Below are 22,500 nucleotides of genomic sequence, written 5' to 3'. Positions count from 1 at the left end.
AAAATCATTATACCCAGCCTCAGCCCAGTACAGTATTAAAACTAGTAATACATAAAGAGTTGTGCATTAACTAATTTGTCATTTTTGTTTTGATAACAGGATATTGACCAGCATATATAGAATTGCTTTATTCATTAAGAAATGCAGGTACTGATACTGATACTGGTTTTGGAATAACCTGAGAATTGAACGGGTCAAAAGTGTATGTCTGCTTGATACTGGAAACTATCCTATTCATGTATGTATTAAGGTCTCCCCTCCCTTGGAAAATATGCTGTGGTACCCATGAAAGGTATAACATTTTACTGAGCGTGAACTTTCCTACAGGTGGGTTTGTACTCCTGTGACTGGACTTCAGATGGAACGAAAACTGCAGGCAAGATCTATCACTGCTCATATTGCTCTTATACGTCAGTTAGGAAAGACTACATGTTAAAACACATTCGTATTCACACTGGAGAGAAACCTTATTCTTGTCCCCATTGTCCATATCGTTCAACAGTAAAAGATGCAGTTAATAAGCATTTAAGGGTGCACACAGGCGAGAAGCCTTATGCGTGCAATTTATGTAACTACCGGTCTGCTCAAAAAGGGACTTTAGATAAACATCTGTTATCCCATGTTAACCCATTTGCCTAATGTTAGAGATATACTTCATTTTTTCCTACGTACTCTGTAGTTCAGTGTAAGCAGTCATATCAATCTCTGAACTGGTTATGCTCTCTTTTGTATTAACACAAAATTTATCAGTATTCTAGCTAGTAAGGCCTGTAACCAGACTACATATACATTAGTAGCACCCCTATTTCTAGTCAATGCAATTACTGTACTTGAATTTTGCTAATTTGATATCCAGCCCAGTGGAGGTTGAAAGTCCTACCATGCAATAATTATGTAAGTGAGGGAGTACTGTAATATATGTGTTTGGAGAGAGAAATATACTTTTGCTAATGTATGAAGCTTTGTTGTACTCTTCCCTGACATTTTATCAATTATCCTGTATTCTATACATGTTTTTGAGATTACATAAACTTGTGCAAGCTGTAATGGAAATACAGTAAATGTGAAATTTTACGTTTTATATCTGATTAGTAGAGAAATTATTAGAGCTAGAGAAAGAGAAAAATATTTTGATTTAAGAAGCATGTATCCATCTATTTTTTGGATTATGCCATATTTTAAGCATTTCCATATTGTAAGTCTTTTTGTGGATTTATTTTGTCATCCACTTTATGTTCTATTGATCTAAAACATTATGAATGTTAGTCTTGTGGGAGTTTTGATAGAATTTCAGTGTAGTGTGTAGGGAGTATTTATCCTCTAGTAAATTCAATTAAATGGTTAGTGTGTTGCTCTGTGTCAGTAATAAGAAGCTATACAGTTGACAGTGCTATGCTATATTAAAAAAAGTAAATACGGTATCACCATGCATCATGCATCATGATTATACAGTAGTTTATATTAATTCTATTAAAATAATCTTTGAAGGACTTTTTAATTCAAAGAAGCTTCCCAAAGTTTGTCTCTTTCTTCTTCCAAAATGAACAGATTCAACCACCTATTCTAAGATAAAATTTTATAAAATCTCTCCCAGGTATGAAAATTAAACTTCCACAAATACTAACTTACCCATCTTACCCATACTTTAGTGTATCACCTCTGAGTGGTTACACTCAGGTTGAACTTCTGGTCATTCTCCTTTGGTTGACTTATTTACATTCACTTACGTGGTTTGTCTCATATTTTGGTTTCATTTCATGGTTGGTGCAGGATAGTAAGGAATGTCTCCTAAATTTGTTCAAAGCCAGGTTTGCTTGGAGTTCAGTGTTAGGAAGTTTTACAAGAGGCTTTTTTATACGTTTATGTAGTGCACCATATGCCGCAAGAAAGATAGTGTTCCGGGGGATAGAAAGTTGTGAGGAGTAACTATGGGGATGCTAAGCATAAAATAGGTACATAGTGCATTTTCGGTGCAGAGACCTCGTAGTTTTTTGTGAACATAATCTACTGGGTCATTTCTCAGAATTAGTTAGTTGGCAGTTTCAAAGTTGGATCCCTCTTTGGTGTTTTCTGTAGATAGTTTTGGAGATGAGAAATTAAATGAAAAGTGATGTGACATCTTGCTTGAAAATGAACTACATAGTTTTATGGCCAGGTCAGTTGCATGGGTTGTTGCCCCTAGCAATAGCAATAGCAACTCAGGACATTTTACATTAGGAGTTTTCCTGCTTTGGGTTGCATTTCACAGTGTACTGGTTGCGAGAATATTTGTAGGTGTGCCTTTCCTTATTGTTGAAGACCCTGGTGATGTATTAAAGTATGCAGCTGCATCAACACAGTGTCTGCCCGCCACCCATCTAGGGACTACTTTCTCATGTAGTCATGCAGTTAACATACCTGATCCCATCCCAAATTTTGCCACTCATCATAAGGCTTCATATGCACATGGCATGCAATCTTTGCTCCCCAGAGTTATTATCCAAGATGCCTAAGCTCTCCTCCCTGATTGAGAGGTGGCTAATACCAAGATCTTGCTAAATCCAAATAGGTAAATCTGGGTGAGTGGAGCAGAGTGGCGAGTATACCAGTTGTATATGGCTCCTCAGCCATCTACAGGTGCAGTCAACTTCTCTTCATCGGTGGTGTAGACCATAATGGCTGGGGCAAAGTAGCTCATTGCATTATTTGGGTTGTTAAGCAGGTTCAATTCATCTTCCATTCTGGACTAGCAACTACTGCATCTGGGATTTATACAGTAGTTATATTACCATAGAAGGTGTGGATGACTAGCTTGGTTGAGAAATAAGTGATGAATATGATAATGGGATCCTGCTGCAAAGCCAAGGTTTTGATTCTGAGGAAAATAAGAATAGTAAATCTCCATTTTATTCTTTGTTGAATATTTTTTTTTACAAATGGCTGTTTGGACAGCTTTATCTCAATTGGTCTTTTGCTTGGTCTAGGGAAGATGATTAGGGATAAAGGGCAGTCAGTATTGTAGAAGGATAATATAAGGGTGGTAATTGTCATCCTCTCCCATCATTCTAGTGTACCAAATGGGAGACTTGCTCCATATGGGTATGGATTCTTCTCAGAATATCTATGTGGATGTTGTGGTAGATCTTTCTTAGGAGAGACTGGTGTCATAGAGAGGACTATTGATCAGCAGTCGAGTTCAAAACATAGGCCAATTGTCTTCTGCCTCATCCCAGTCTCAATTTTGCAAGGTGCCTGCTTCCAACCTATGGGATGTACAATCTGTAGGAATCCTTCCAGCTGTTTTGGTACATCAGTACCAAGATGGCCATTCTTCCAGGCCTGATATGATTTGTAAATTTGGAACAGTCAGGTTTCACAAATGACTGTATCAGATTCCAACACTCGGTATGGGCAGATTCACCTGACGAAATTTGTAAATCAGGATAAGGCAAGTTCCACCCATAGCCTAACAGTATCAGACACCAACACCTAGTATGAGGCAGATTCTCTCATTTCCAGAGCAGCTGGTCCTGTCTTTGACCAGATCCATGGTTCTTACTGGTATTTCAAAGGGGTTTATAGCTGTAATTTTGTTCAAAGCCTTCCCTTTCCATTTACCTTACCTTGCAGTCTTTCTGGCACAACACAGACAAAGACTTAGCTTTGCTGCAGGAGGTTCAAAAGTTTGTGGAGAAATTGGTAGTAGAGGGGATAAAATGCTCATTCCTAGGTTTTTACTATATTCTTTTCTGGTAAAATATTCCTTTGACAGTTAGCATCTTGGTAGCTCAGCAAATGCACAGGGATTACAATATTCTTGGAAACTTCATCGTCGGTCCCAGCAGCAATTTAGAAGGGCAATTGGATCTTTCCAATAATCCCAATGGTCACATGCATAGTTTCACATGCCCCTGCATCCTCATTGTAGGAGCTTTTAAAGTTTTGTAGGTTGGCTAAGGTATTGTAGTTCAGGTACATTTGTATTAGCTTAACCACAGCCCAATGTGTCTTTACAATGGTCATGGCACCACTGGCCAGGTGGCTACACCTCTTAGTGATCTTGTATTTTGGACAAATGTCTAGTTTTGAGGCTCATCAAAGGAGAACTTTGTGGAGTTGAGTTCGATCTAACATCTGCTTCTGGATCTTTTAAGGAATTTGGGTTTACTGATTAACCTTGAGAAGTCTTATGTCTTGAGATTAGTTTTTCTTTTTATGTTGATGATGATTGCCTCAGTTCCTTTCCAGGCTTTCTGGCCCAACAAATAAAAATCCATTCATTCTGTAGTGTGCTTAAGCATTTCCAAAGTGGTAATGAGCTCTCAGCAGACAGGTGGATTTACCTATACCTGCTAGGGATGATGGCATCTCTGGGGAAGTTCATTCCACATGCAAGGCTGAGGATGAAGCCTCTTTAGTAGCATCAAAACCAGCATTGGTACAGGAAGTTGGATCTTGAATCAGTTTTGGCTCCTTTCTATTAATCAGTTTGTGGGAATGTTACCAGAGGTTGAGAAAGGGGTAAGCCTAGAGACATGAGTAACGGACAAGTTGATGTTCTGTGATATGGCTGCAGAGGGGTACCTAGTGAACATGGAAGATCATCTTTCAAGAATATGGCAGGGAGAAGAGTTGAATTGAATTGAATATAGGATTTAGGCATTAAGCCAAGCACTGGGGCATCAAAGGCCATTCAGCGCTTCAGGCAGGGAGAAGAGAGGGAGCTCCATGTCTTCTGTCTGGAACTCATTACAGTGAGTAGGGGCTAAGAACTTTCTTACAAAAGTTCTGAGCCCCTTATTCTTACTTTATAACAGCACTGGTTTACACAAGGAATTGGTGAAACTTAGTGAAAGACCCTATTCTTGTTTGATCTCAAGCAGTGTGGGGCAGAGACGAGGGACATCTCCATGCTACTTCGTTTTGTTCTAGACAAGCAGAATGTGTTAGCAGATCAACTGACTTGGTAGAATTAGCTTATACCCGTAAAGTAGTCACTTCTTCCTCTGGTTTGCCGTGAGTCAGGAAAAGTGTGAGGGAAACCAATGATGAACATATTTGCAATCTATCATAACATGAAAATGTAAATCTTCTGCTCATTGACACAGGATCCCCTGATATCAGTAGATCCAGTGCTAGAGGAATGGTTAAATTGATAATTTTCAATATTAAACTTACCCGATAATCATGTAGCTGTCAACTCTGTTGCCCGACAGAATTCTATGGAGGGATACGCCAGCTATCACAATACTAGAAGGGGGTGTTCTTACCAGCGCCACCTGTGGCCAGGTACTCAAGTACTTCTTGTTGACACCTCCTCAATTATTCCTCTGTCGTGCTTCTGACAAGACGTTCTGGGATACGCTTATGTTCTTGGAGTATTTTCACGACTTTGGTGAAGTATTTCTCTTTGATTTCGGCTGTCGCTTTACTGGAAACTTCTATTTTAGCTTAGTTAGCTTTTGGAATTAATTTGATTATTTTTGGTGACGAAGAAAGTATGAACTCTCGTTCACCTTTCAATGGCCGACCCTTCCCTTAGACGGAAGTGTTGGTGTCTAAGAGAGTATAGACTCTCTTTCTTAATTTTGCTTAACAAAAGTTATAGATTTATTTTATATCTCTCCGCCTCTTATAGGCCTCTTCGATTAACTTCCTTTTATTATAAACTTATTAAAATTAATTTTTATATTTGTTTATATTCGACCTTCCTAATAGTAGGCGGTCTTTTCTTGGTACCGAAGTTAATTATCGTGAGCCCGTCATTTCGGTTTTACCTGTTAACATATTATGCTATTTTAAGGTCTTTGAAAGAATTTCTTTGATAGTCTCGTACTTTTTCAAAGCTGAACTAACGTTTTGTTTGTCTCGGCAGTTGTTGACGTTCAGAACGTTTCAACTTGCACTCTATCGTTACGATAGAGAAAGAATGTTCACGGTTTCACATTGCAGTAAGAGTAACCGTGTCTAGCGTTTTGTTCATTCTTTCTTAACTTAATGGTTTTGATCCTAATAAGGAACTTTTCTTTTTGGGAAATATTTCAGTTTTTTTCCTTTAACAATAATATGTTTTAACGAAGGGACACGGCTGACGTTGGTTGCTCCCCTCTGGCCCGCGAGAGAATGTTTCACTGAGGTACTGCAATGGCTGGTCGACGTTCCCAGGACTCTTCCTCCTAGAGTGGACCTTCTGCGTCAACCTCACGTAAAGAAGGTACTCCCAACCTCCACGCTCTTCGTCTGACTGCCTTCAGACTATCGAAAGACTCTCAAGAGCTAGAGGCTTTTCGAAGGAGGCAGCCAGAGCGATTGCCAGAGCAAGGACGACATCCACTCTCAGAGTCTATCAGTCTTTATGGGAAGTCTTCCGAAGCTGGTGCAAGGCCAATGCAGTTTTCCTCAACCAGTACCAATGTAACCCAGATTGCTGACTTCCTGTTACATCTAAGGAACGTAAGCTCCCTATCAGCTCCTACGATCAAGGGTTACAGAAGTTTGTTGGCAGCGGTTTTCCGCCACAGAGGCTTGGATCTTTCCTCCAACAAAGATCTACAGGACCTCTTAGGTCTTTTGAGACCTCAAAGGAACGTCGGTTGTCCACTCCAGGCTGGAATCTAGACGTGGTCCTAAGGTTCCTAATGTCATCAGGATTTGAACCGCTCCAATCAGCCTCTTTTAAGGACCTCACATTAAAAAACTCTTTTCCTCGTGTGCTTAGCAACAGGTAAAAGAGTAAGTGAGATCCACGCCTTCAGCAGGAACATAGGTTTCACATCTGAAACGGCTACATGTTCCTTGCGGCTCGGTTTTTTTTGGCTAAAACGAGCTTCCTTCCCGTCCTTGCCCTAAGTCGTTCGAGATCCCAAGCCTGTCCAACATGGTGGGGAACGAACTAGAGAGAGTACTTTGCCCTGTTAGAGCTCTTAAGTACTATTTAAGAAGGTCAAAACCATTACGAGGACAATCAGAAGCCTTATGGTGTGCTATCAAGAAGCCTTCTCTACCAATGTCTAAGAACTCAGTTTCTTACTACATCAGGCTTCTGATTAGAGAAGCAAATTCTCATCTGAAGGAAGAAGACCTTGCTTTGCTGAAGGTAAGGACACATGAAGTGAGAGCTGTGGCTACTTCAGTGGCCTTCAAACAGAACCGTTCTCTGCAGAGTGTTATGGATGCAACCTATTGGAGAAGCAAGTCAGTGTTCGCATCATTCTATCTCAAAGATGTCCAGTCTCTTTACGAGTACTGCTACACCCTGGGTCCATTCGTAGCAACGAATGCAGTAGTAGGCGAGGGCTCAGCCACTACATTCCCATAATTCCATAACTTTTTAACCTTTCTCTTGAATACTTTTTATGGGTTGTTCGGTCGGCTAAGAAGCCTTCCACATCCTTTTTTGATTTGGCGGGTGGTCAATTCTTTCTTGAGAAGCGCCGAGGTTAAAGGTTGTGATGAGGTCCTTTAGTATGGGTTGCAGCCCTGTATACTTTAGCACCTTTGGGTTGATTCAGCCTCCAAGAGGAACGCTGCGCTCAGTAAGGAAGACGAACTTAAAAAAGAGACAGAGTAACGGTTCAATTCGACTTCCTTACCAGGTACTTATTATTTCATTGTTATTTGAGATAACTGTTATATGAAATATGGGATACTTAGCTATCCTTTAATCTTGTACACTGGTTTTCACCCACCCCCCTGGGTGTGAATCAGCTACATGATTATCGGGTAAGTTTAATATTGAAAAATGTTATTTTCATTAGTAAAATAAATTTTTGAATATACTTACCCGATAATCATGATTTAATTGACCCTCCCTTCCTCCCCATAGAGAACCAGTGGGACCGAGGAATAATTGAGGAGGTGTCAACAAGAAGTACTTGAGTACCTGGCCACAGGTGGCGCTGGTAAGAACACCCCCTTCTAGTATTGTGATAGCTGGCGTATCCCTCCATAGAATTCTGTCGGGCAACAGAGTTGACAGCTACATGATTATCGGGTAAGTATATTCAAAAATTTATTTTACTAATGAAAATAACATTTTTACTCTTTGATGCCCTTCATGATTCATCAAGTAATCAATAAATGTTGGCATTCAAATAATAACAGAATGAGATTAGCAGCACCATATTGGCCTCAAAGAAAATAGTTCCTGGACCAGTTGGCATTGCTGATTGAATGTACAATCACTTCTGTACTGAATAGATCTTATATATCCTCATTGTATCTGCAAAATCAAAACTCCTTATGGATATACTATTAATTGAATACTCTCACCATCTCCTCAAAATTAAAGGGTGTACCAGGTCTTCTAGAATGTCCAATATAGCATCTATAGCAGGAGACCTTTCACCTAAATTTTCATCAGCATATAGTCTACTTATTATAGTGGCTGTAAATCCCAACCATTGTGTTCCTGTATATGATAGTTTCTCTGGGACCTTCTTAAAGAGAGATTTTTAGTCCTTGACAGGAAGGTTAATCGACTCGCCAACATTCATTTTCAGTAGATATATATCTATTCTCTACTCTTATTCAACTAAAGGACTTTGGCTATGGCCTAGCCTCCATTTTCTAGGATTGTAACACTGCTTGTCCAAGGCAAGGATTTAAACAAGTAAAAATAATTTTGAAAAAAATATTACTCTACACTGGACGGTAATGCTGAGGAAATAGATTTATTCAAATGCTTGCCTTAGCAAGATTAACAGCGACCAACTTTTACGCAGTAGTTTTTCTTCTTGGGAAATAGGACATTGTGCAAGTACAGTATAGTGCATTTATAATGGAAAATGACAGTTAGTTATCAATACAGGACTATTACCACAGGCACAATAATCAAAAGATATTTTTATTAATTACGAAAAGTTTATCTATTGAGACTAATCAAGACTAATCAAATAATTGTGAAATATGGATAAAATTAGAAATGAAACTAAAGAGAAATTACTTGAGGAAATGATGATGGGTAAGCCAAAGACATTTATTTTATTTACGGTACCTATGAAAATGTTAGGAAGCTTACATGGCCCACATAAAATCATTGCAGTACTCTTAGTACCAATTTAATAAATACAAGAATTCACTTAAGATTGTCTATGATCGACATTGCTGTCAGGTCAAGCCATTGTGTTACAAGTGGAGTAGCAGATTGTTGTGGACATATGGTGTTGAAGATTCAAGATATTTATCATAATTTTATTTGAAAACTTAAATACAGTTCTGTAATTACCAAAGCAATTGCTTATAAAACTATTACTAAGTATCATTCTTATAATGTAATGTGCTAGTCATACCTTAAAGTTCCCTTATTTAATCTGGCTTAAGAGTTTTTTTAGACTAATTCGAGATTTGATCATTTAGTATGTAATTTCTCTCTAATTTCCTTTTTTGTAAAAATATTGAAATATGTGAAAAATGCAAAATGTAATAAATACTGTTCTGGTTGTGGTGCGAAGCATTTTGTGCAAATCACTGTCATTATCTTCAACAAAAGAATAAATGCTATTGTACAGTATTTCATATACTGTATGTACTGATGAAGTGAATAGAATCTCATGAACATAAGTAAAATTTATGTTGTGTTTGGTATATTTAGATACAGTACTAATTTCCCATACCCAGATTTATGAGTTTACAGTATAGTACATATTTTGCGTATTCTTAGTACTCAAGCTAGGTATTTTCTGCAGGTAACCCCGAACTCTGGAGAATTGAGGACTACTGGCATACAGGTTGTTGGCGACTCATACCAATGTTGCTATTGTTCTTATAGTGCTCCAAGGAGAGACTACGTTCAGAAGCATGTTCGAACACACACAGGAGAAAAGCCGTACGCATGCCCTCATTGTTCTTATCGATCAACAGTAAAAAATTCTTTGAATCGACATTTAAAAGTGCACCTGAATGAAAAGACTTATGCTTGTTATTTGTGTCCTTTCCGCACTCTCCAGAAATCTCGACTTGATTATCATATGCAATCACACTAATAATGAGAAGTAGATTACTGAACACCGTAAAAATCAAAAGAGACTATAATAGAAAATAATTCATTGCTGTAAAATATATCCAATGAAATGGTAACGTTCCAAGAAAATTATATCTCTTCAAATACTAAATTGTTAAATAAAACATTTACAAACTTCTCTTTAAGAAATTTACTTATGAAGTAATGTTGACAATTGTCCTAACTTAATTCCCTAAAAGCAATCTGATTCAAGTGGTAAATAATTCCCATTAGCGTAGTGAAAGCCGATTGATGTTTTGTTATATATATTTAGTCAAAAGACTAATGTAACCAAGCATAATTCAGGTTTAGTTATGTATCCAGGTTTTTTTTGTTTTTAAATAAATTATTTGAAAGATGTAAGAAATTGTGTTTTCTTTCCATAAGAATGCTTTATTCAGGGGTACATGTCTTACAAAGGAAAGAACATGTCTTACAAAGGAAAGAACATGTGTATTTTCTCTTTATATGAGGATCAAGCAAAGCCATGCTGTAGAAATAGTTGATTGGAGAGTGGTAATTGCATTCGTGGGAGAATAGTCAAATTGACTAGTTCGTTTTCCTTACTTTTTGTTCTCATTTTTGGTGTTCGTTTATGGACGGAAAGTAAACTGAATGATTGCCTTTTGTTAACATTAAATGTAAATTTTTAACTTTTCCATTTTTCTATTCTAATTGAATTAATTAATTTAATGTTGAATGTATTCCTTATAAGGAAACAAGTTTTGTTTTCCCATCTTTATTTTTCAACGTTTTTCGAGAGTTTCGGACAGAGTAAAAGAAAAACGGAGATGATGATATGTTTTGGTCCGACTCGGAGTTCAGGGTCTGCAGAAGTTAAGAGCCTGACTTTGAGAACGAGTGTTCTTTCTGCCATTAAAATTGAAGATTTAAATTCGAAAAACTGAGAAGCGATTGTTCTTGGAAATAGTGCTGGTAAGTTGAAACATAAAGACTTTCCTTAATTTGATTTGAGTTAGATAATTCTAACAATGCATACTGTATGTCATTCCTCTAGTTGCCCTCCTGGAATCAGAGGGAATAAAGATGATGCAATTTTTCACTTTTTATCTTTTCCTTTGCCATTTGCTCTTTATAGAACCTATTTGATGGCAGTGTATTTTATGCTGGGCAAGTTATATACCATTTCTACATTTTATTGAATATCGTACCTGGTGGTGACTTTATAACCACTTTTGGCTGTTTCATGGCTTTTTGCAATCTTTGGTTTTTGGTTTGCTTGCAGAGTCTCTATTGAATACTCTGACGTAGCCATAATAGATAATTTCATAAGCTTTATAATCAAGCACTACAGAGCTAAAAACTATAAAATATCGTTCATCGACAACATGTATGAAACTCTGGCTAACATCATGCGATTCAACTCAAGAGTTACAAGTACATAAAATGAGAGAAGTATTTCAAATAAAACTATTGAAATTAGTTTGCTATTTGGAAAATGATAGATCAATTAATAATTATTTCTTTTGGTACATATGAAATATCCTTTGGCAGCATGCCTTAAGGAAGTTATTTGATCCAAAAATTGAGGTTGTCAACTGACCATGCAGGGTTGATCAGCTGATTTGAATGTAAACAATCCATAAGATTATAATTTGCTATGTATTCAATTATAAATACATACTAAAAATGTGAATATTACATGCATTATTATTGTATACAGTTGAGTGGAATATCAATTCAATCAAAATCCAGTTTATTTCAAATATAGCTGTAATTTTTTACCATAGTAAATGGAGTGGATATACACTGTACAGAGCTAGGACCAGCTGGATGGAGAGAGAGGTAGTGGCGTGAAGTACTCCCAGTGTGAAGGAGCGCAGGCTATTTGAAATCATCGCTCAGCGAGAGTTTTATCATGAATATGAGTATTTTTATTTAATAGGCATTGCGTTGTTCTTGGTCGTGTAAAACTGAAACCGCAAAGAAAGAACCCGCGATAAAGGAGGGCCGACTATTGTATAAACTTAAATAATTTTTTTTTGATTTTCACAAACAAAATAGACATGTAGGTTATAACTTGTAGTACCAATAATATTGTGAAATAAACTACTGAAAATGGTGATGTATGAAGTTTTAAGATTTTTAGACATATCTCTTTGCTATGAGGGCCATCACTGACTGATTGACTACTTCAATTACAAGAGCCAAGCATCTTTTATAAACTTTTACTTTACTTTGTATTTCTCATATTACTGCCTCCTGTGACTGAATGAGAAAAATCGTTATCTTTCCTCAATAGAAAATCTGAAGTGATCAGAACTTTTTTGCGGATGATCAATGCTTTGGTTTTTTCTTTACTAAGCTTGGGCCTTTTCTGCAGGTGGAGAATAGCAGTAATGGTGGAAGAAGTGAGGAAGCATCCCGCAAGAGGCACAAGTGCCCTTACTGTGATCTAACCACAGTTAGAAAAGACAATATGCAAAGGCACATTCGAACTCACACTGGAGAGAAGCCATATTCTTGTCCTCTCTGTACCTATAGGTCTTCAACCAAACATGCTATGAATAAGCATGAGAGAATACACACGGGAGAAAAGCCTTATGGGTGCGCAATTTGTTCATATCGTACATCTCGAAAGTACACACTGCAAGTTCATATGATGAAGCAGCATGCTGTTCAAATGTTGAGTTCAACGTAAGTTGACAGGAATGTAAGTGATAAAGGCATAATATAGCTGGTTGTTAATATGTTGACCTAAATGTCTCTGTGATACCAAATACGCTTAATTTTTTTTCGAGTTTACAAGTGTAGTAATGGGTAGTCTGAAATTGTATACAGTATTTACAATGAACCTTTCTGTTGATCTTTATACCATACAGAAAGAATTAAAACAGATCAGTTTTCCTAGAACTAATATATCAATTAAAATTAAATGACAAGAATGTAATTAGGTTTTTTTATGTGGGCTGGGTCTTGAGAAATGACATAGCATTAGGTACAGTATCTGTTTATCTATTAAAAGCTAACTTGTCCCCTATGTATTTGTTGCATGATCATGCTTGATGCTTTTTTTTATTCATTTGTTGAATAACCATGCCTTTTCATATGGCTCTAAATGTCATTTAGGATTTTGTAATTTTATTTAACTAATCCAATGTACATGTACTTGCTTGACATTGGGGTGGAACAACTTTTTATGTTTTTTAAACACTGATGTTACATTATAACTTGTTTGCTTACAAATATAGTACAGTATATGCCTTTGACTGTAAATACGAATGGGATAAGTGTGAAAAAGTAGGGAAGGGTTCCAGTAAATGTCAAAGAATTACAGTTTTTTCTACCAAATGAAAAGTAACTTGCATTATCCTTATAGTTGTTGTAGTTCCCTGTACTCCTTTTTTAGTTAATAGAAATAGATAAGTTTCTATTGTCTGTCTTATAAAAAAAGGGAATTTTTTGGAATTCTTATGGTAAAATGGTAGCTTCTAAGAAAAGGTGGAAGGAATACCTGGGGTTTTTATATACACAAGACATTGCAGTTTACTCTATATCCTTACAATCTGTCTGTTTCATATACTTTATAGTCTTTATAAAACATGTATGGAATCACAATAGCAAAAGAAGACATTGGTAACTTTTCCCCTCTCAAACATTTTGTATGTGAAAACTTATACAGAACAGAACTATTAAGGTATTGAGTCTAAGGGAGATATTTGCCAAATAATTTATCTGTACTTTTATTTATACATGATTACCTGTACTTGGATATTTACAGTATGTCTCTGTTGAAGGTTTTGTATATTTTGATATATCTGGTCTTGGTTGTATTTCTTGCTGTATAACTCCTATTTAGGTTATGCAATAAATTATGGCCATAGATAGCATCTTGATTGATATTTATTCATTCTTTACTTTACATCAGTTACTTGAAAAGATCTATGTTTTCTTTTTGTGATGTCAGTAAGCAGCTCGGTTCATCATACCTTGATATAATAGAGTAGATGCAGATGAATTTAGTTGTCCTCTCAAAACAATGTAATTTTCTTCTTTTGGTGAGACAATTGTGAAAGAGTTACTGTTTACTGTAGTGTTATAAACAAGAAACACATTCTTTAAATTGTGTGATTACAGCATTGGAATAGAATTATGATTGTATTTACATGATTTCATAACTTTTTTTAGAAATATAAATACTTTCATGGTTAGTGTAGCTTAGGGAAAGATTTAGCTTTCCCCCATGCATTAGATCTGAAAACATGATGTAGCTTCTTTGTACAGTGAAGAAAATTTTGATTAATTTAATAGTTGCAATATATCTTGAAATTAGACTTGATATTTCATTATGCCTTTGATTATGAATGGTCTGGTTTCATGTCTTCAATGAAATGTGAAAAAAGGCTCCTTCAGTCTTACATCATTAATATGGGTTCTGCTTTGGGAGTTAAATGAAAAAAAAAAATATACTGTACCAAATTTGTCATCGTGGCATGACTAAAAGATTTTTCACTGCGGACAACTATGGATCGAATGAAGCTTGGTTAGCTAGATTATGGGTAGATTGTGATTTGGAATTCTCTCTCTCTCTCTCTCTCTCTCTCTCTCTCTCTCTCTCTCTCTCTCTCTCTCTCTCTCTCTCAGCTAGCTATTACAAAAGTGCTGTACTTCAATGTGGACATAATGGGAAACTGTATGCCAATTTATATACAGTATATATAAATATATGTACTGTATATATATATATATATATATATATATATATATATATGTGTGTATATATATATATATATATATATATATATATATATATATATATATATATCATCTTCTATGCCTATTGATGCAAAGTGCCTCTTTTAGATTTTGGCTGTTGTCTCTTATCTTGAGTTTTTAAATCACACGTCATAGTCCTCAACCTTGTAGGCCTGGGGCTTCCAACTCTCCCAGTACCTTGTGGAGCCTAGTTGAAAGTTTGGTGAACTAATCTCTCTCGGGCAGTGTGAAGAGCATGCCCAAACCATCTCCATCTACCCCTCACCATGATCTCATCCACATATAGCACTCAAGAAATCTCTCTTAAAATGTCATTTTTAATCATATCCTGTAATTTAACTCTCAGTATTCTTCTGAGGGGTTTGTTTTCAAATCAACTAAATAAGTTGGAGGTTGTTTCATTGTCTTACAATGACTCACGACCATACTGTAACACAGGTCTTACTAAACTGATATATAGTCTGGTTTTTTTTTATGTAATTTCAAGCGATTTGGTTTCCAAATTTTACTTAACCTAGCCATTGTTTGATTTTCTTTTTTCAATCTTTCATTAAATTCTAATTCTAAAGACCCTGTATTAGAGATTATAGTTCCTAAATATTTGAATGATTCTACTTCATTAATTCTTTCTCCTTCCAATAATATTTTACATTCCATTGCATATTCCGTTCTCACCATGTCTTTTTTTCTATATCTTGAGTCCAACTTTCTGCAGTATTTCATGCATTCTGGTAAGCAAGCATTACAAATCATGTGGTGCTCTGCCAATAAGGACAGCATTATCAGCATACTCTAGGTCGGTTAATTTTCTATTATCTAATCAGTCCAATCCTTCTCCACCATCCCCAACTGTTCCATGCATTACAAAATTCATGAGGAGGATAAACAACACTTTCCCTTGGAGTATTCCTTAGTTCACTGGAACTTCATATGAAAGGTCTCCCCTAAAATTAACTTTGCATCTACTATGCATATGAACAGAGTTGATCCAATTTACATATTTAAGAGGAAGTCCATAATAATGAGGACTCGCCACAAAATTGGCTGGTGTACTCTATTAAAGATTTCTATATTCTACACATTCCTGTACCTGTGTAAAATGGAAATTGGGTCAGTACATCTACCTTTTCTAAATTCTTCTTGTTCATCTCTCAAGTTTTCATCAATCTTTCTCTCTAACCTCTTTAGAATAAGCATACTACGGAAGTGTAATGCCTCTGTAATTACAGTATTGCAATCAGTCAGGTCTCCTTTTTTTTGCCATTTTCGCCAGCACCCCTAGCTCCCGTTCGTCAGGTTTTGCCTCTTAATGCTATACTCTACTAGCTCCCGTTTATCAGGTTTTGTCTCTTCATGCCATAATCTACAAAATAATCTTGTATTCTGGGGGTCCCTTCATTTCCAGCCAATATCATACCGGTAGTTATTCCATCGTCACCAGGGGCTTTACATCTCCTGAGTTTTTTAATGATAGCTCCGACTTCAAACACAGTCATGGGCACATAAAGGTCTTCATCAGGCTCATGTCATCATCATCATCCTCTACTCTTATGCTTATTGACACAAAGAGCCTCAGTTAGATTTTGCCAGTCGTCTCTATCTTGAGCTTTTAATTCAATATGTCTCCATTCATCATCGCCTATTTCACGCTTCATAGTCCTCAACCATGTAAGCCTGGGTCTTCCAACTCTTCTAGTGCCTTGTATGGACCAGTTAAATATTTGGTGAACTAATCTTTCTTGGGTACTGTAAAGAGCATGCTCAAATCACCTCCATTTATCCTTCACCATGATCCTTTCCTGCCATTGAACGCTCAGTTTCCTTCTAAAACCTTTATTCTCAAATCTACTAAGTCTGTTGGAAATGTTTTTTTTTTTTTTTTTTTCTTTTTTTTTTGTCATACCATGACTCATATTTATAGTCTGATTTCAGGGGATGTGATTTCCAAATTTTACTTGACCTAGCTATTGTTTGATTTTCTTTTTTCAATCTTTCCCTAAACAATAATTCTAAAGACCCTGTATTGAAGATCATAGTTACTAAATACTTACGTGATTCTACTTCATTAATCCTTTCTCCTTGCATACTCCGTTCTCATCATCTGTTGTCTTTCTACTATGTAGCTTGATCCCGACTGTGTGTGATATTCCATGCATTCTGGTAAGCAAGCATTGCAAATCCAGTGGTGTTCTGCTAGTAAAGGCAGCATCATTAGCATACTCTAGGTCAGCTAATTTCCTATTAGCAATCCAGTCCAATCCTTCTCCACCATCTCCTACTGGTTTGTGCATTACATTCCCTTGGAGTACTCCAATGTTCACTGGAAATTCATTTGATAGGACTCCAGTAGCATTAACCCTTTTACCCCCAATGGACGTACTGGTACGTTTCACAAAACTCATCCCTTTACCCCCATAGACGTACTGGTACGTCCTTGCAAAAAACTACTATTTAGATTTTTTTTTTTTTTACATATTTTTGATAACTCTGAGAAACTTCAGGCCTTTTCCAAAAGAATGAGACCAACCTGACCTCTCCAAAATGAAAATTAAGGTTGTTAGAACAATTTAAAAAATATAAGTGAACCCTCGTTTATCGCGGTAGATAGGTTCCAAACCCGACCGCGATAGCAGAAAATCCGCAAAGTGGGGACACCATATTTACGTATTTATTTAACATGTATATTCAGACTTTTAAAACCTTCCCTTTGCGTAGTACTGTTAACAAACTACCCTTTAATGTACAGAACACTTAATGCATGTACCACAGTACCCTAAACTAAAACAGGCACAAATATTAAAGGCGATTTTATATCATCGTTTCCTAAACACGCCAAAAAGCACGATAAAAAATGACAACCAATGTTTTGTTTACGTTTATCTCTAATCATAATGAAGAAACAAACGCATTTACACACCTGTGTATAGGTTAGTTTTTGCATCGATTATATTGATTATATGTTGATTTTGTTATTACCAATGTTTTACTTAATTTTTCTTAGGACCTCCAAATAAATGAAATGAATGCCATTATATAATGTTTTTCTTTATGACGCCGCCTGAAACGGAAACCTTCCATTTGTTTACTGTACGCTTCATCTTCGATCGTAATAAACAAACGAAGGCATTAAATCGTAATAAACAAACGAAGGCATTAAACGCGCATGATGAAAGTAATAAATAATGATATTAAAAGCTTTTAGTAGATATGTTATTAAAAATATTATTTACCGTATCTATATAAAATCCTACATACGTAGCAAAGCAGGAAAACAAATTTTTTTTTTTTTTTTTTGCGTTTAACCAACAATAACAAACTACCGCTAATGACCGAATGATAATTTACGAGAGAGAGAGAGAGAGAGAGAGAGAGAGAGAGTGAGAGTGAGTGAGTTGTTTTAAATGTAATATAACAAAAAATTATGATAAATCATAACATGTATATTCAGACTTTTAAAACCTTTCCTTTACGTAGTACTGTTAACAAACTACCCTTTAATGTACAGAACACTTAATGCATGTACTACAGTACCCTAAACTAAAACAGGCACAAATATTAAAATGTTAGAATATTAAAGTAGTATAAAAAAATAAAGATTGTTACTGTACTCACCACGAAAGAAGTTGAAGAAAAACTTGAATGATGATGGCGATGAATTTGCTGCACAGTAGAAATGATGATGATGAAGCTGATGATGTTTTCTACTGTGCAGCCAATGATAGTATTTTACGTCTCTTCAGACGGAGGTGTTTTTTCCTGAGACACCTCTTCAACTTCTTCCTGGGACACTTATTCAATTTCTTCCGAAGGCATAGTAGCAGGAGGAACTGGCTCTTTTTTGCGAAGCTGGAAGAACATTGTGATCGGAAGTTGCTGCCGCTGCTTCTTTTTTCGCTCGAAGAGCATCCTGTAGGGAGTCATGTCTTCATCGATTTTGTTGCAGAATTGCATAGACCGAACCATATCCTCGCCCCACTCTTGCGACATTTCTTTCAACTCCTTTGCAAGGTTGCAGAGCTTGGCAAGCCATTTTAATGTTAAGCCCGTTTCTTTGACATTTTCTTGGGTCTCTTCCTGTGTTTCCCTGTCTTCTTCACTGGCTGATTTCGTCAGGTCTTCGAGGTGTGCGTCAGTTAGCGGCTGGGAATGGCAGTCCAACAACTCGTCGACGTCTTCATTCGTCATGTCACCAAACCCGTCGCCTCCAATTATCGCTGCCAACTGCACAGATTTGCGTATTGCAGAGTGTTGAATCTCAGCAGGTGTAAATCCCTCGTCATCGTAAACAATCTGGGGCCACAACTTCTTCCAGCTCGCATTAACAGTAGCAGGTTTCATTTCTTTCAGTGCCTTCTGGATGTTCTGCAGGCACGTGGCTATTGTGTACTTCCGCCAGTACGCCTTCAAATTGAATGTTTCATCCTCATCATCTTGGGCAGCATCCATACACGCAACGAGGTCCGCCAAGGTATTCTTCGTGTTGAGGGCCTTGAACGCCCTGATAACTCCCTGGTCCATCGGTTTAATTAATGACGTTGTGTTGGGTGGCAGGAACTCAACCTGAATGCCCTCATGCGACAGATCAGTGGCGTGTCCACCAGTGTTATCCATAAGGAGAAGGATCTTAAATGGCAAGCCCTTCTCTAAGTGATATTTACTGACTTGTGGGATAAAACACTGGGGGAACCAGTTGGAGGTCAGCATCTTCGTAATCCATGCTTTTGGATTATGCATCCAGTACACGGGAAGGATATTCTTATTTTTATTTTTCAAAGCGCGAGGGTTTTTCGATTTGTAAATAAGCCCCGGCTTTAGCAAAAACCCAGCAGCATTGCCACACATCACAAGGGTAACACGATCTTTGAATGCTTTAAAGCCAAAGGCTTTGGCTTCTTCTTTGAACAGGAAAGTTTGCGACGGCATTCTCTTCCAAAACAAGCCAGTCTCATCCATATTAAAGACTTGTTCGGGCTTGTATCCACCTTCAGTGATAATGTTCTTAAATGTCTCATTCGCGTAATTTTCAGCAGCGTTAGTGTCAGCGGAAGCAGCCTTGCCATGCAGGGAAATGCTTTTCAGGCCGAAGCGTTTCTGAAACTTCGCGAACCATCCTTTGCTGGCGGAAAAACGTTGTTTCTTAGGCTGGGAATCAGTGGATGTCCCTGGTTGAGGTTCATCTACATCATCATCTTCAGCATGGTCGCCATCGTCGTCTTGAGGTTCCTTTGCCGCAAAATTCTCCTACAAGCCCAAAGCCTTGGTTCGGAATGTGTTCGTATCCAAGGCTATGTTCTTCTTCCGGCAGTCGGCAATCCAGACTGCTAAAGCTCCTTCCATACGGACGATCGTTTTATTACGCGTGATAACGACTCGCTTCGCTGATCTGCTAAAGGTGATGGCAGCCGTCTTTTTAATGTTCGCCTCGTCCTTCTTGATGTAGCGAACGGTGGATTCGTTCACTCCAAAATGGCGGGCTGCGGCCGCGTAACTTCTTCCTTCTTTTAACATATCGAGAAGTGTCACCTTCTCAGCAATCGCCATCATCTTTCGGTGGCGTTTAGGCTCACTACCAGCCTTAGTATAAGCAGAACGCTTGGGAGCCATTGTACATTAGGGGTTAAACAGAAAGTTCAACAAAAAGTTCAACTTAAAACAGTCACGCACAGCACAGATTAAAGTTCTCATTAACGTAGCAGCATCTACCCGGCGAGAGAGCTGCAAACAAAGTGGCTGCGAAAAGATGCTGCGGGTTGGAAAAGCGGTCAAAACACCAATCACAGGCTAGATTACAAAACTTGGGTTCTGAATCGTCATCTATCAGCACTTGAACCAATCACAGTCTGTCTTACATGCTACGTAGTAGTTACCAATTCAAATACAAGGTATCACGTATACAGCTTTACGTACGCTATTTTACGCTTGTTTTGTTGTAGGATTTGTACGGTTATTCGAGAAGTGATTTTTGCAACAAAGAATATTATTGGATGCAGTACTACGTACGTATACATACAGAAGATTCATGGAAAAGATGCACATCCATTACATTTGTAGTAGTAGCCATCAGCAGCCTTACACCATTCAAATACGGTATGACTGCATCTGATTTGTGTTTCATGTTCAATTTAATTTTACTACGTACTGTATACTGAATTACAGTATTGTATGATCACATTCTCTTTTCGTGTTTTATTTCTTTCTGTACTGAATTATATGTCATATGTAATGCAATGAACCATCAGTAAGAGCAGATATTACTAATTACAGTATTAATGGAATTAACGAAATACATATTTTGGGGTCTTCAACCATAGCTAAAAGCAAAAGTTACACCAAGGTGCAGTCATACCGACTAATCACGTGTGATAGTCCCCGGTGGTCCCGGCCCTCCCCCTCCCCCGACCGATGGCCAATCGGGGCGATGGGAGGGGAGGAGACGAAACAGCCCGGTAAGAATGAATGAGACTAAGTCACACCCCGTGGGTACACTCAGTCCTCAATATGTCGGAACGTTGAGGGAAGACTGAGGAACAAGCATACTTGACCCGTATGTCATAACCAACAACCATCGAGTGAGAGGAAGGGTGTACACTGGAGGAGGGGGGGATGGAATAGCCTCCCCAACCTGTGGGGGGGGGGGGGGTATGGTACCGGGGAATCACCAGTGCGTAGTGGTAGACAGGGCTATCAACTGGAGATCCCCTCAACATGACATGAAAATCCCAAAAATATGATCATAATGGAGTAAAGCAATAAATATAATATCAATGCACAAATACATAAAAATAATTAATGAATTAAAAGCGAAATCACGTAAGTAAGGTTAGGCATGCAGAAATAATATGGCGAGAGAGGGACTCGGGCGAGTGGTAACGGAGGAAGCATGACGCCATCAGCAGATGGAAAGCAGGGGTACCAACCTAGTTACTGAAGCGGTAGATCGAACAGTAAAAACAACAAAATACGCGAGTCCCACTCGAACCAAATGTAAAACTAGGTGGAGCGTACGAAATAAAACTAAAATGTTTAATAATAATAAGTGAGATGGTCGTCTTCCTAGAACTAGCGAAACAATTTCAAAGGTGACGCAATCCACCAATATGCACGAATGCAGGCATACCAACATAACCTACTCCTCGATGAAACGCTAACACTGATATCATAGGATAACATAAAATTAATGCTAGATGAAAGCATAAAGACGGTGTACTATATAAATGTAAGGAAAAAACTCCTAAAAGTTCGAACAAATATTAATGACTGACGAACTAACGAGAAAAAAGGGCAGAGCCGAACCATGAACGGTAAGAACGGGAACGCCGTTCATATATAAACACTTCTCCATTAATAAAAACAGAGGTTACACTGCCCAATCTCGCTAACATACATGGATAAAGTACTTAACTTCGATGGGGTATCATGGGAATCGGCCATCGATTATAAAATAATGATAAATCCAAGGATAAACACGAGAAAAAAAAAACATGTTGGACTTAATAACAACAAGTGCTATAAAGGAGTGACGTCACTGGCGTGGGTTGGGTTGGTGGTAGTAGTGTTGAACGGCACCTCGCTGTGGCGGGGATTTTGAAGAGGAGATATCTAAATAGTGCGAGACCTCTGGTTGTGAATTATCACGCCCCAGTATTTTATACCGACACCTTATATAGGTGAGCGAGCTGGGTTCAACCTGGCATTCCTATGCTTTTTTTCTCTGGTAATATATAGCAGTTATATTCCTTGGAAATAAGTGCTCTAGGAGTATTTCACTGCGCGGCACAGGTCGG

The 22,500-nt window shown here is 37.6% G+C and overlaps 1 protein-coding gene across 7 annotated transcripts in view; it reads left to right on the top strand.

Moving 5' to 3' along the window:
* LOC137641570 (zinc finger and BTB domain-containing protein 24-like) overlaps nucleotides 1-22,500 on the top strand; it is a 238,865-nt gene that overhangs the window by 188,235 nt on the left and 28,130 nt on the right. The window contains exon 7 of one of the 7 annotated variants that reach the window (XM_068374263.1): nucleotides 12,324-14,274. The exons of 3 other annotated variants lie outside the window; for them this stretch is intronic. In XM_068374263.1, coding sequence (XP_068230364.1) covers nucleotides 12,324-12,641 — 318 coding nt within the window. In that variant the 3' untranslated portion in view covers nucleotides 12,642-14,274. Of the gene's footprint in view, nucleotides 1-327; nucleotides 1,896-9,665; nucleotides 10,296-12,323; nucleotides 14,275-22,500 lie in introns of those variants that run through there. 3 more of the 7 variants (XM_068374267.1, XM_068374264.1, XM_068374265.1) reach the window with 3 other exon arrangements.

This window comes from Palaemon carinicauda, chromosome 5 (assembly GCF_036898095.1).
Source record: "Palaemon carinicauda isolate YSFRI2023 chromosome 5, ASM3689809v2, whole genome shotgun sequence".
Taxonomy (NCBI): domain Eukaryota; kingdom Metazoa; phylum Arthropoda; class Malacostraca; order Decapoda; family Palaemonidae; genus Palaemon; species Palaemon carinicauda.
The sequence above is the reverse complement of the archived record's forward strand: the minus strand, read 5'-3'. Positions and strand labels throughout refer to the sequence as shown.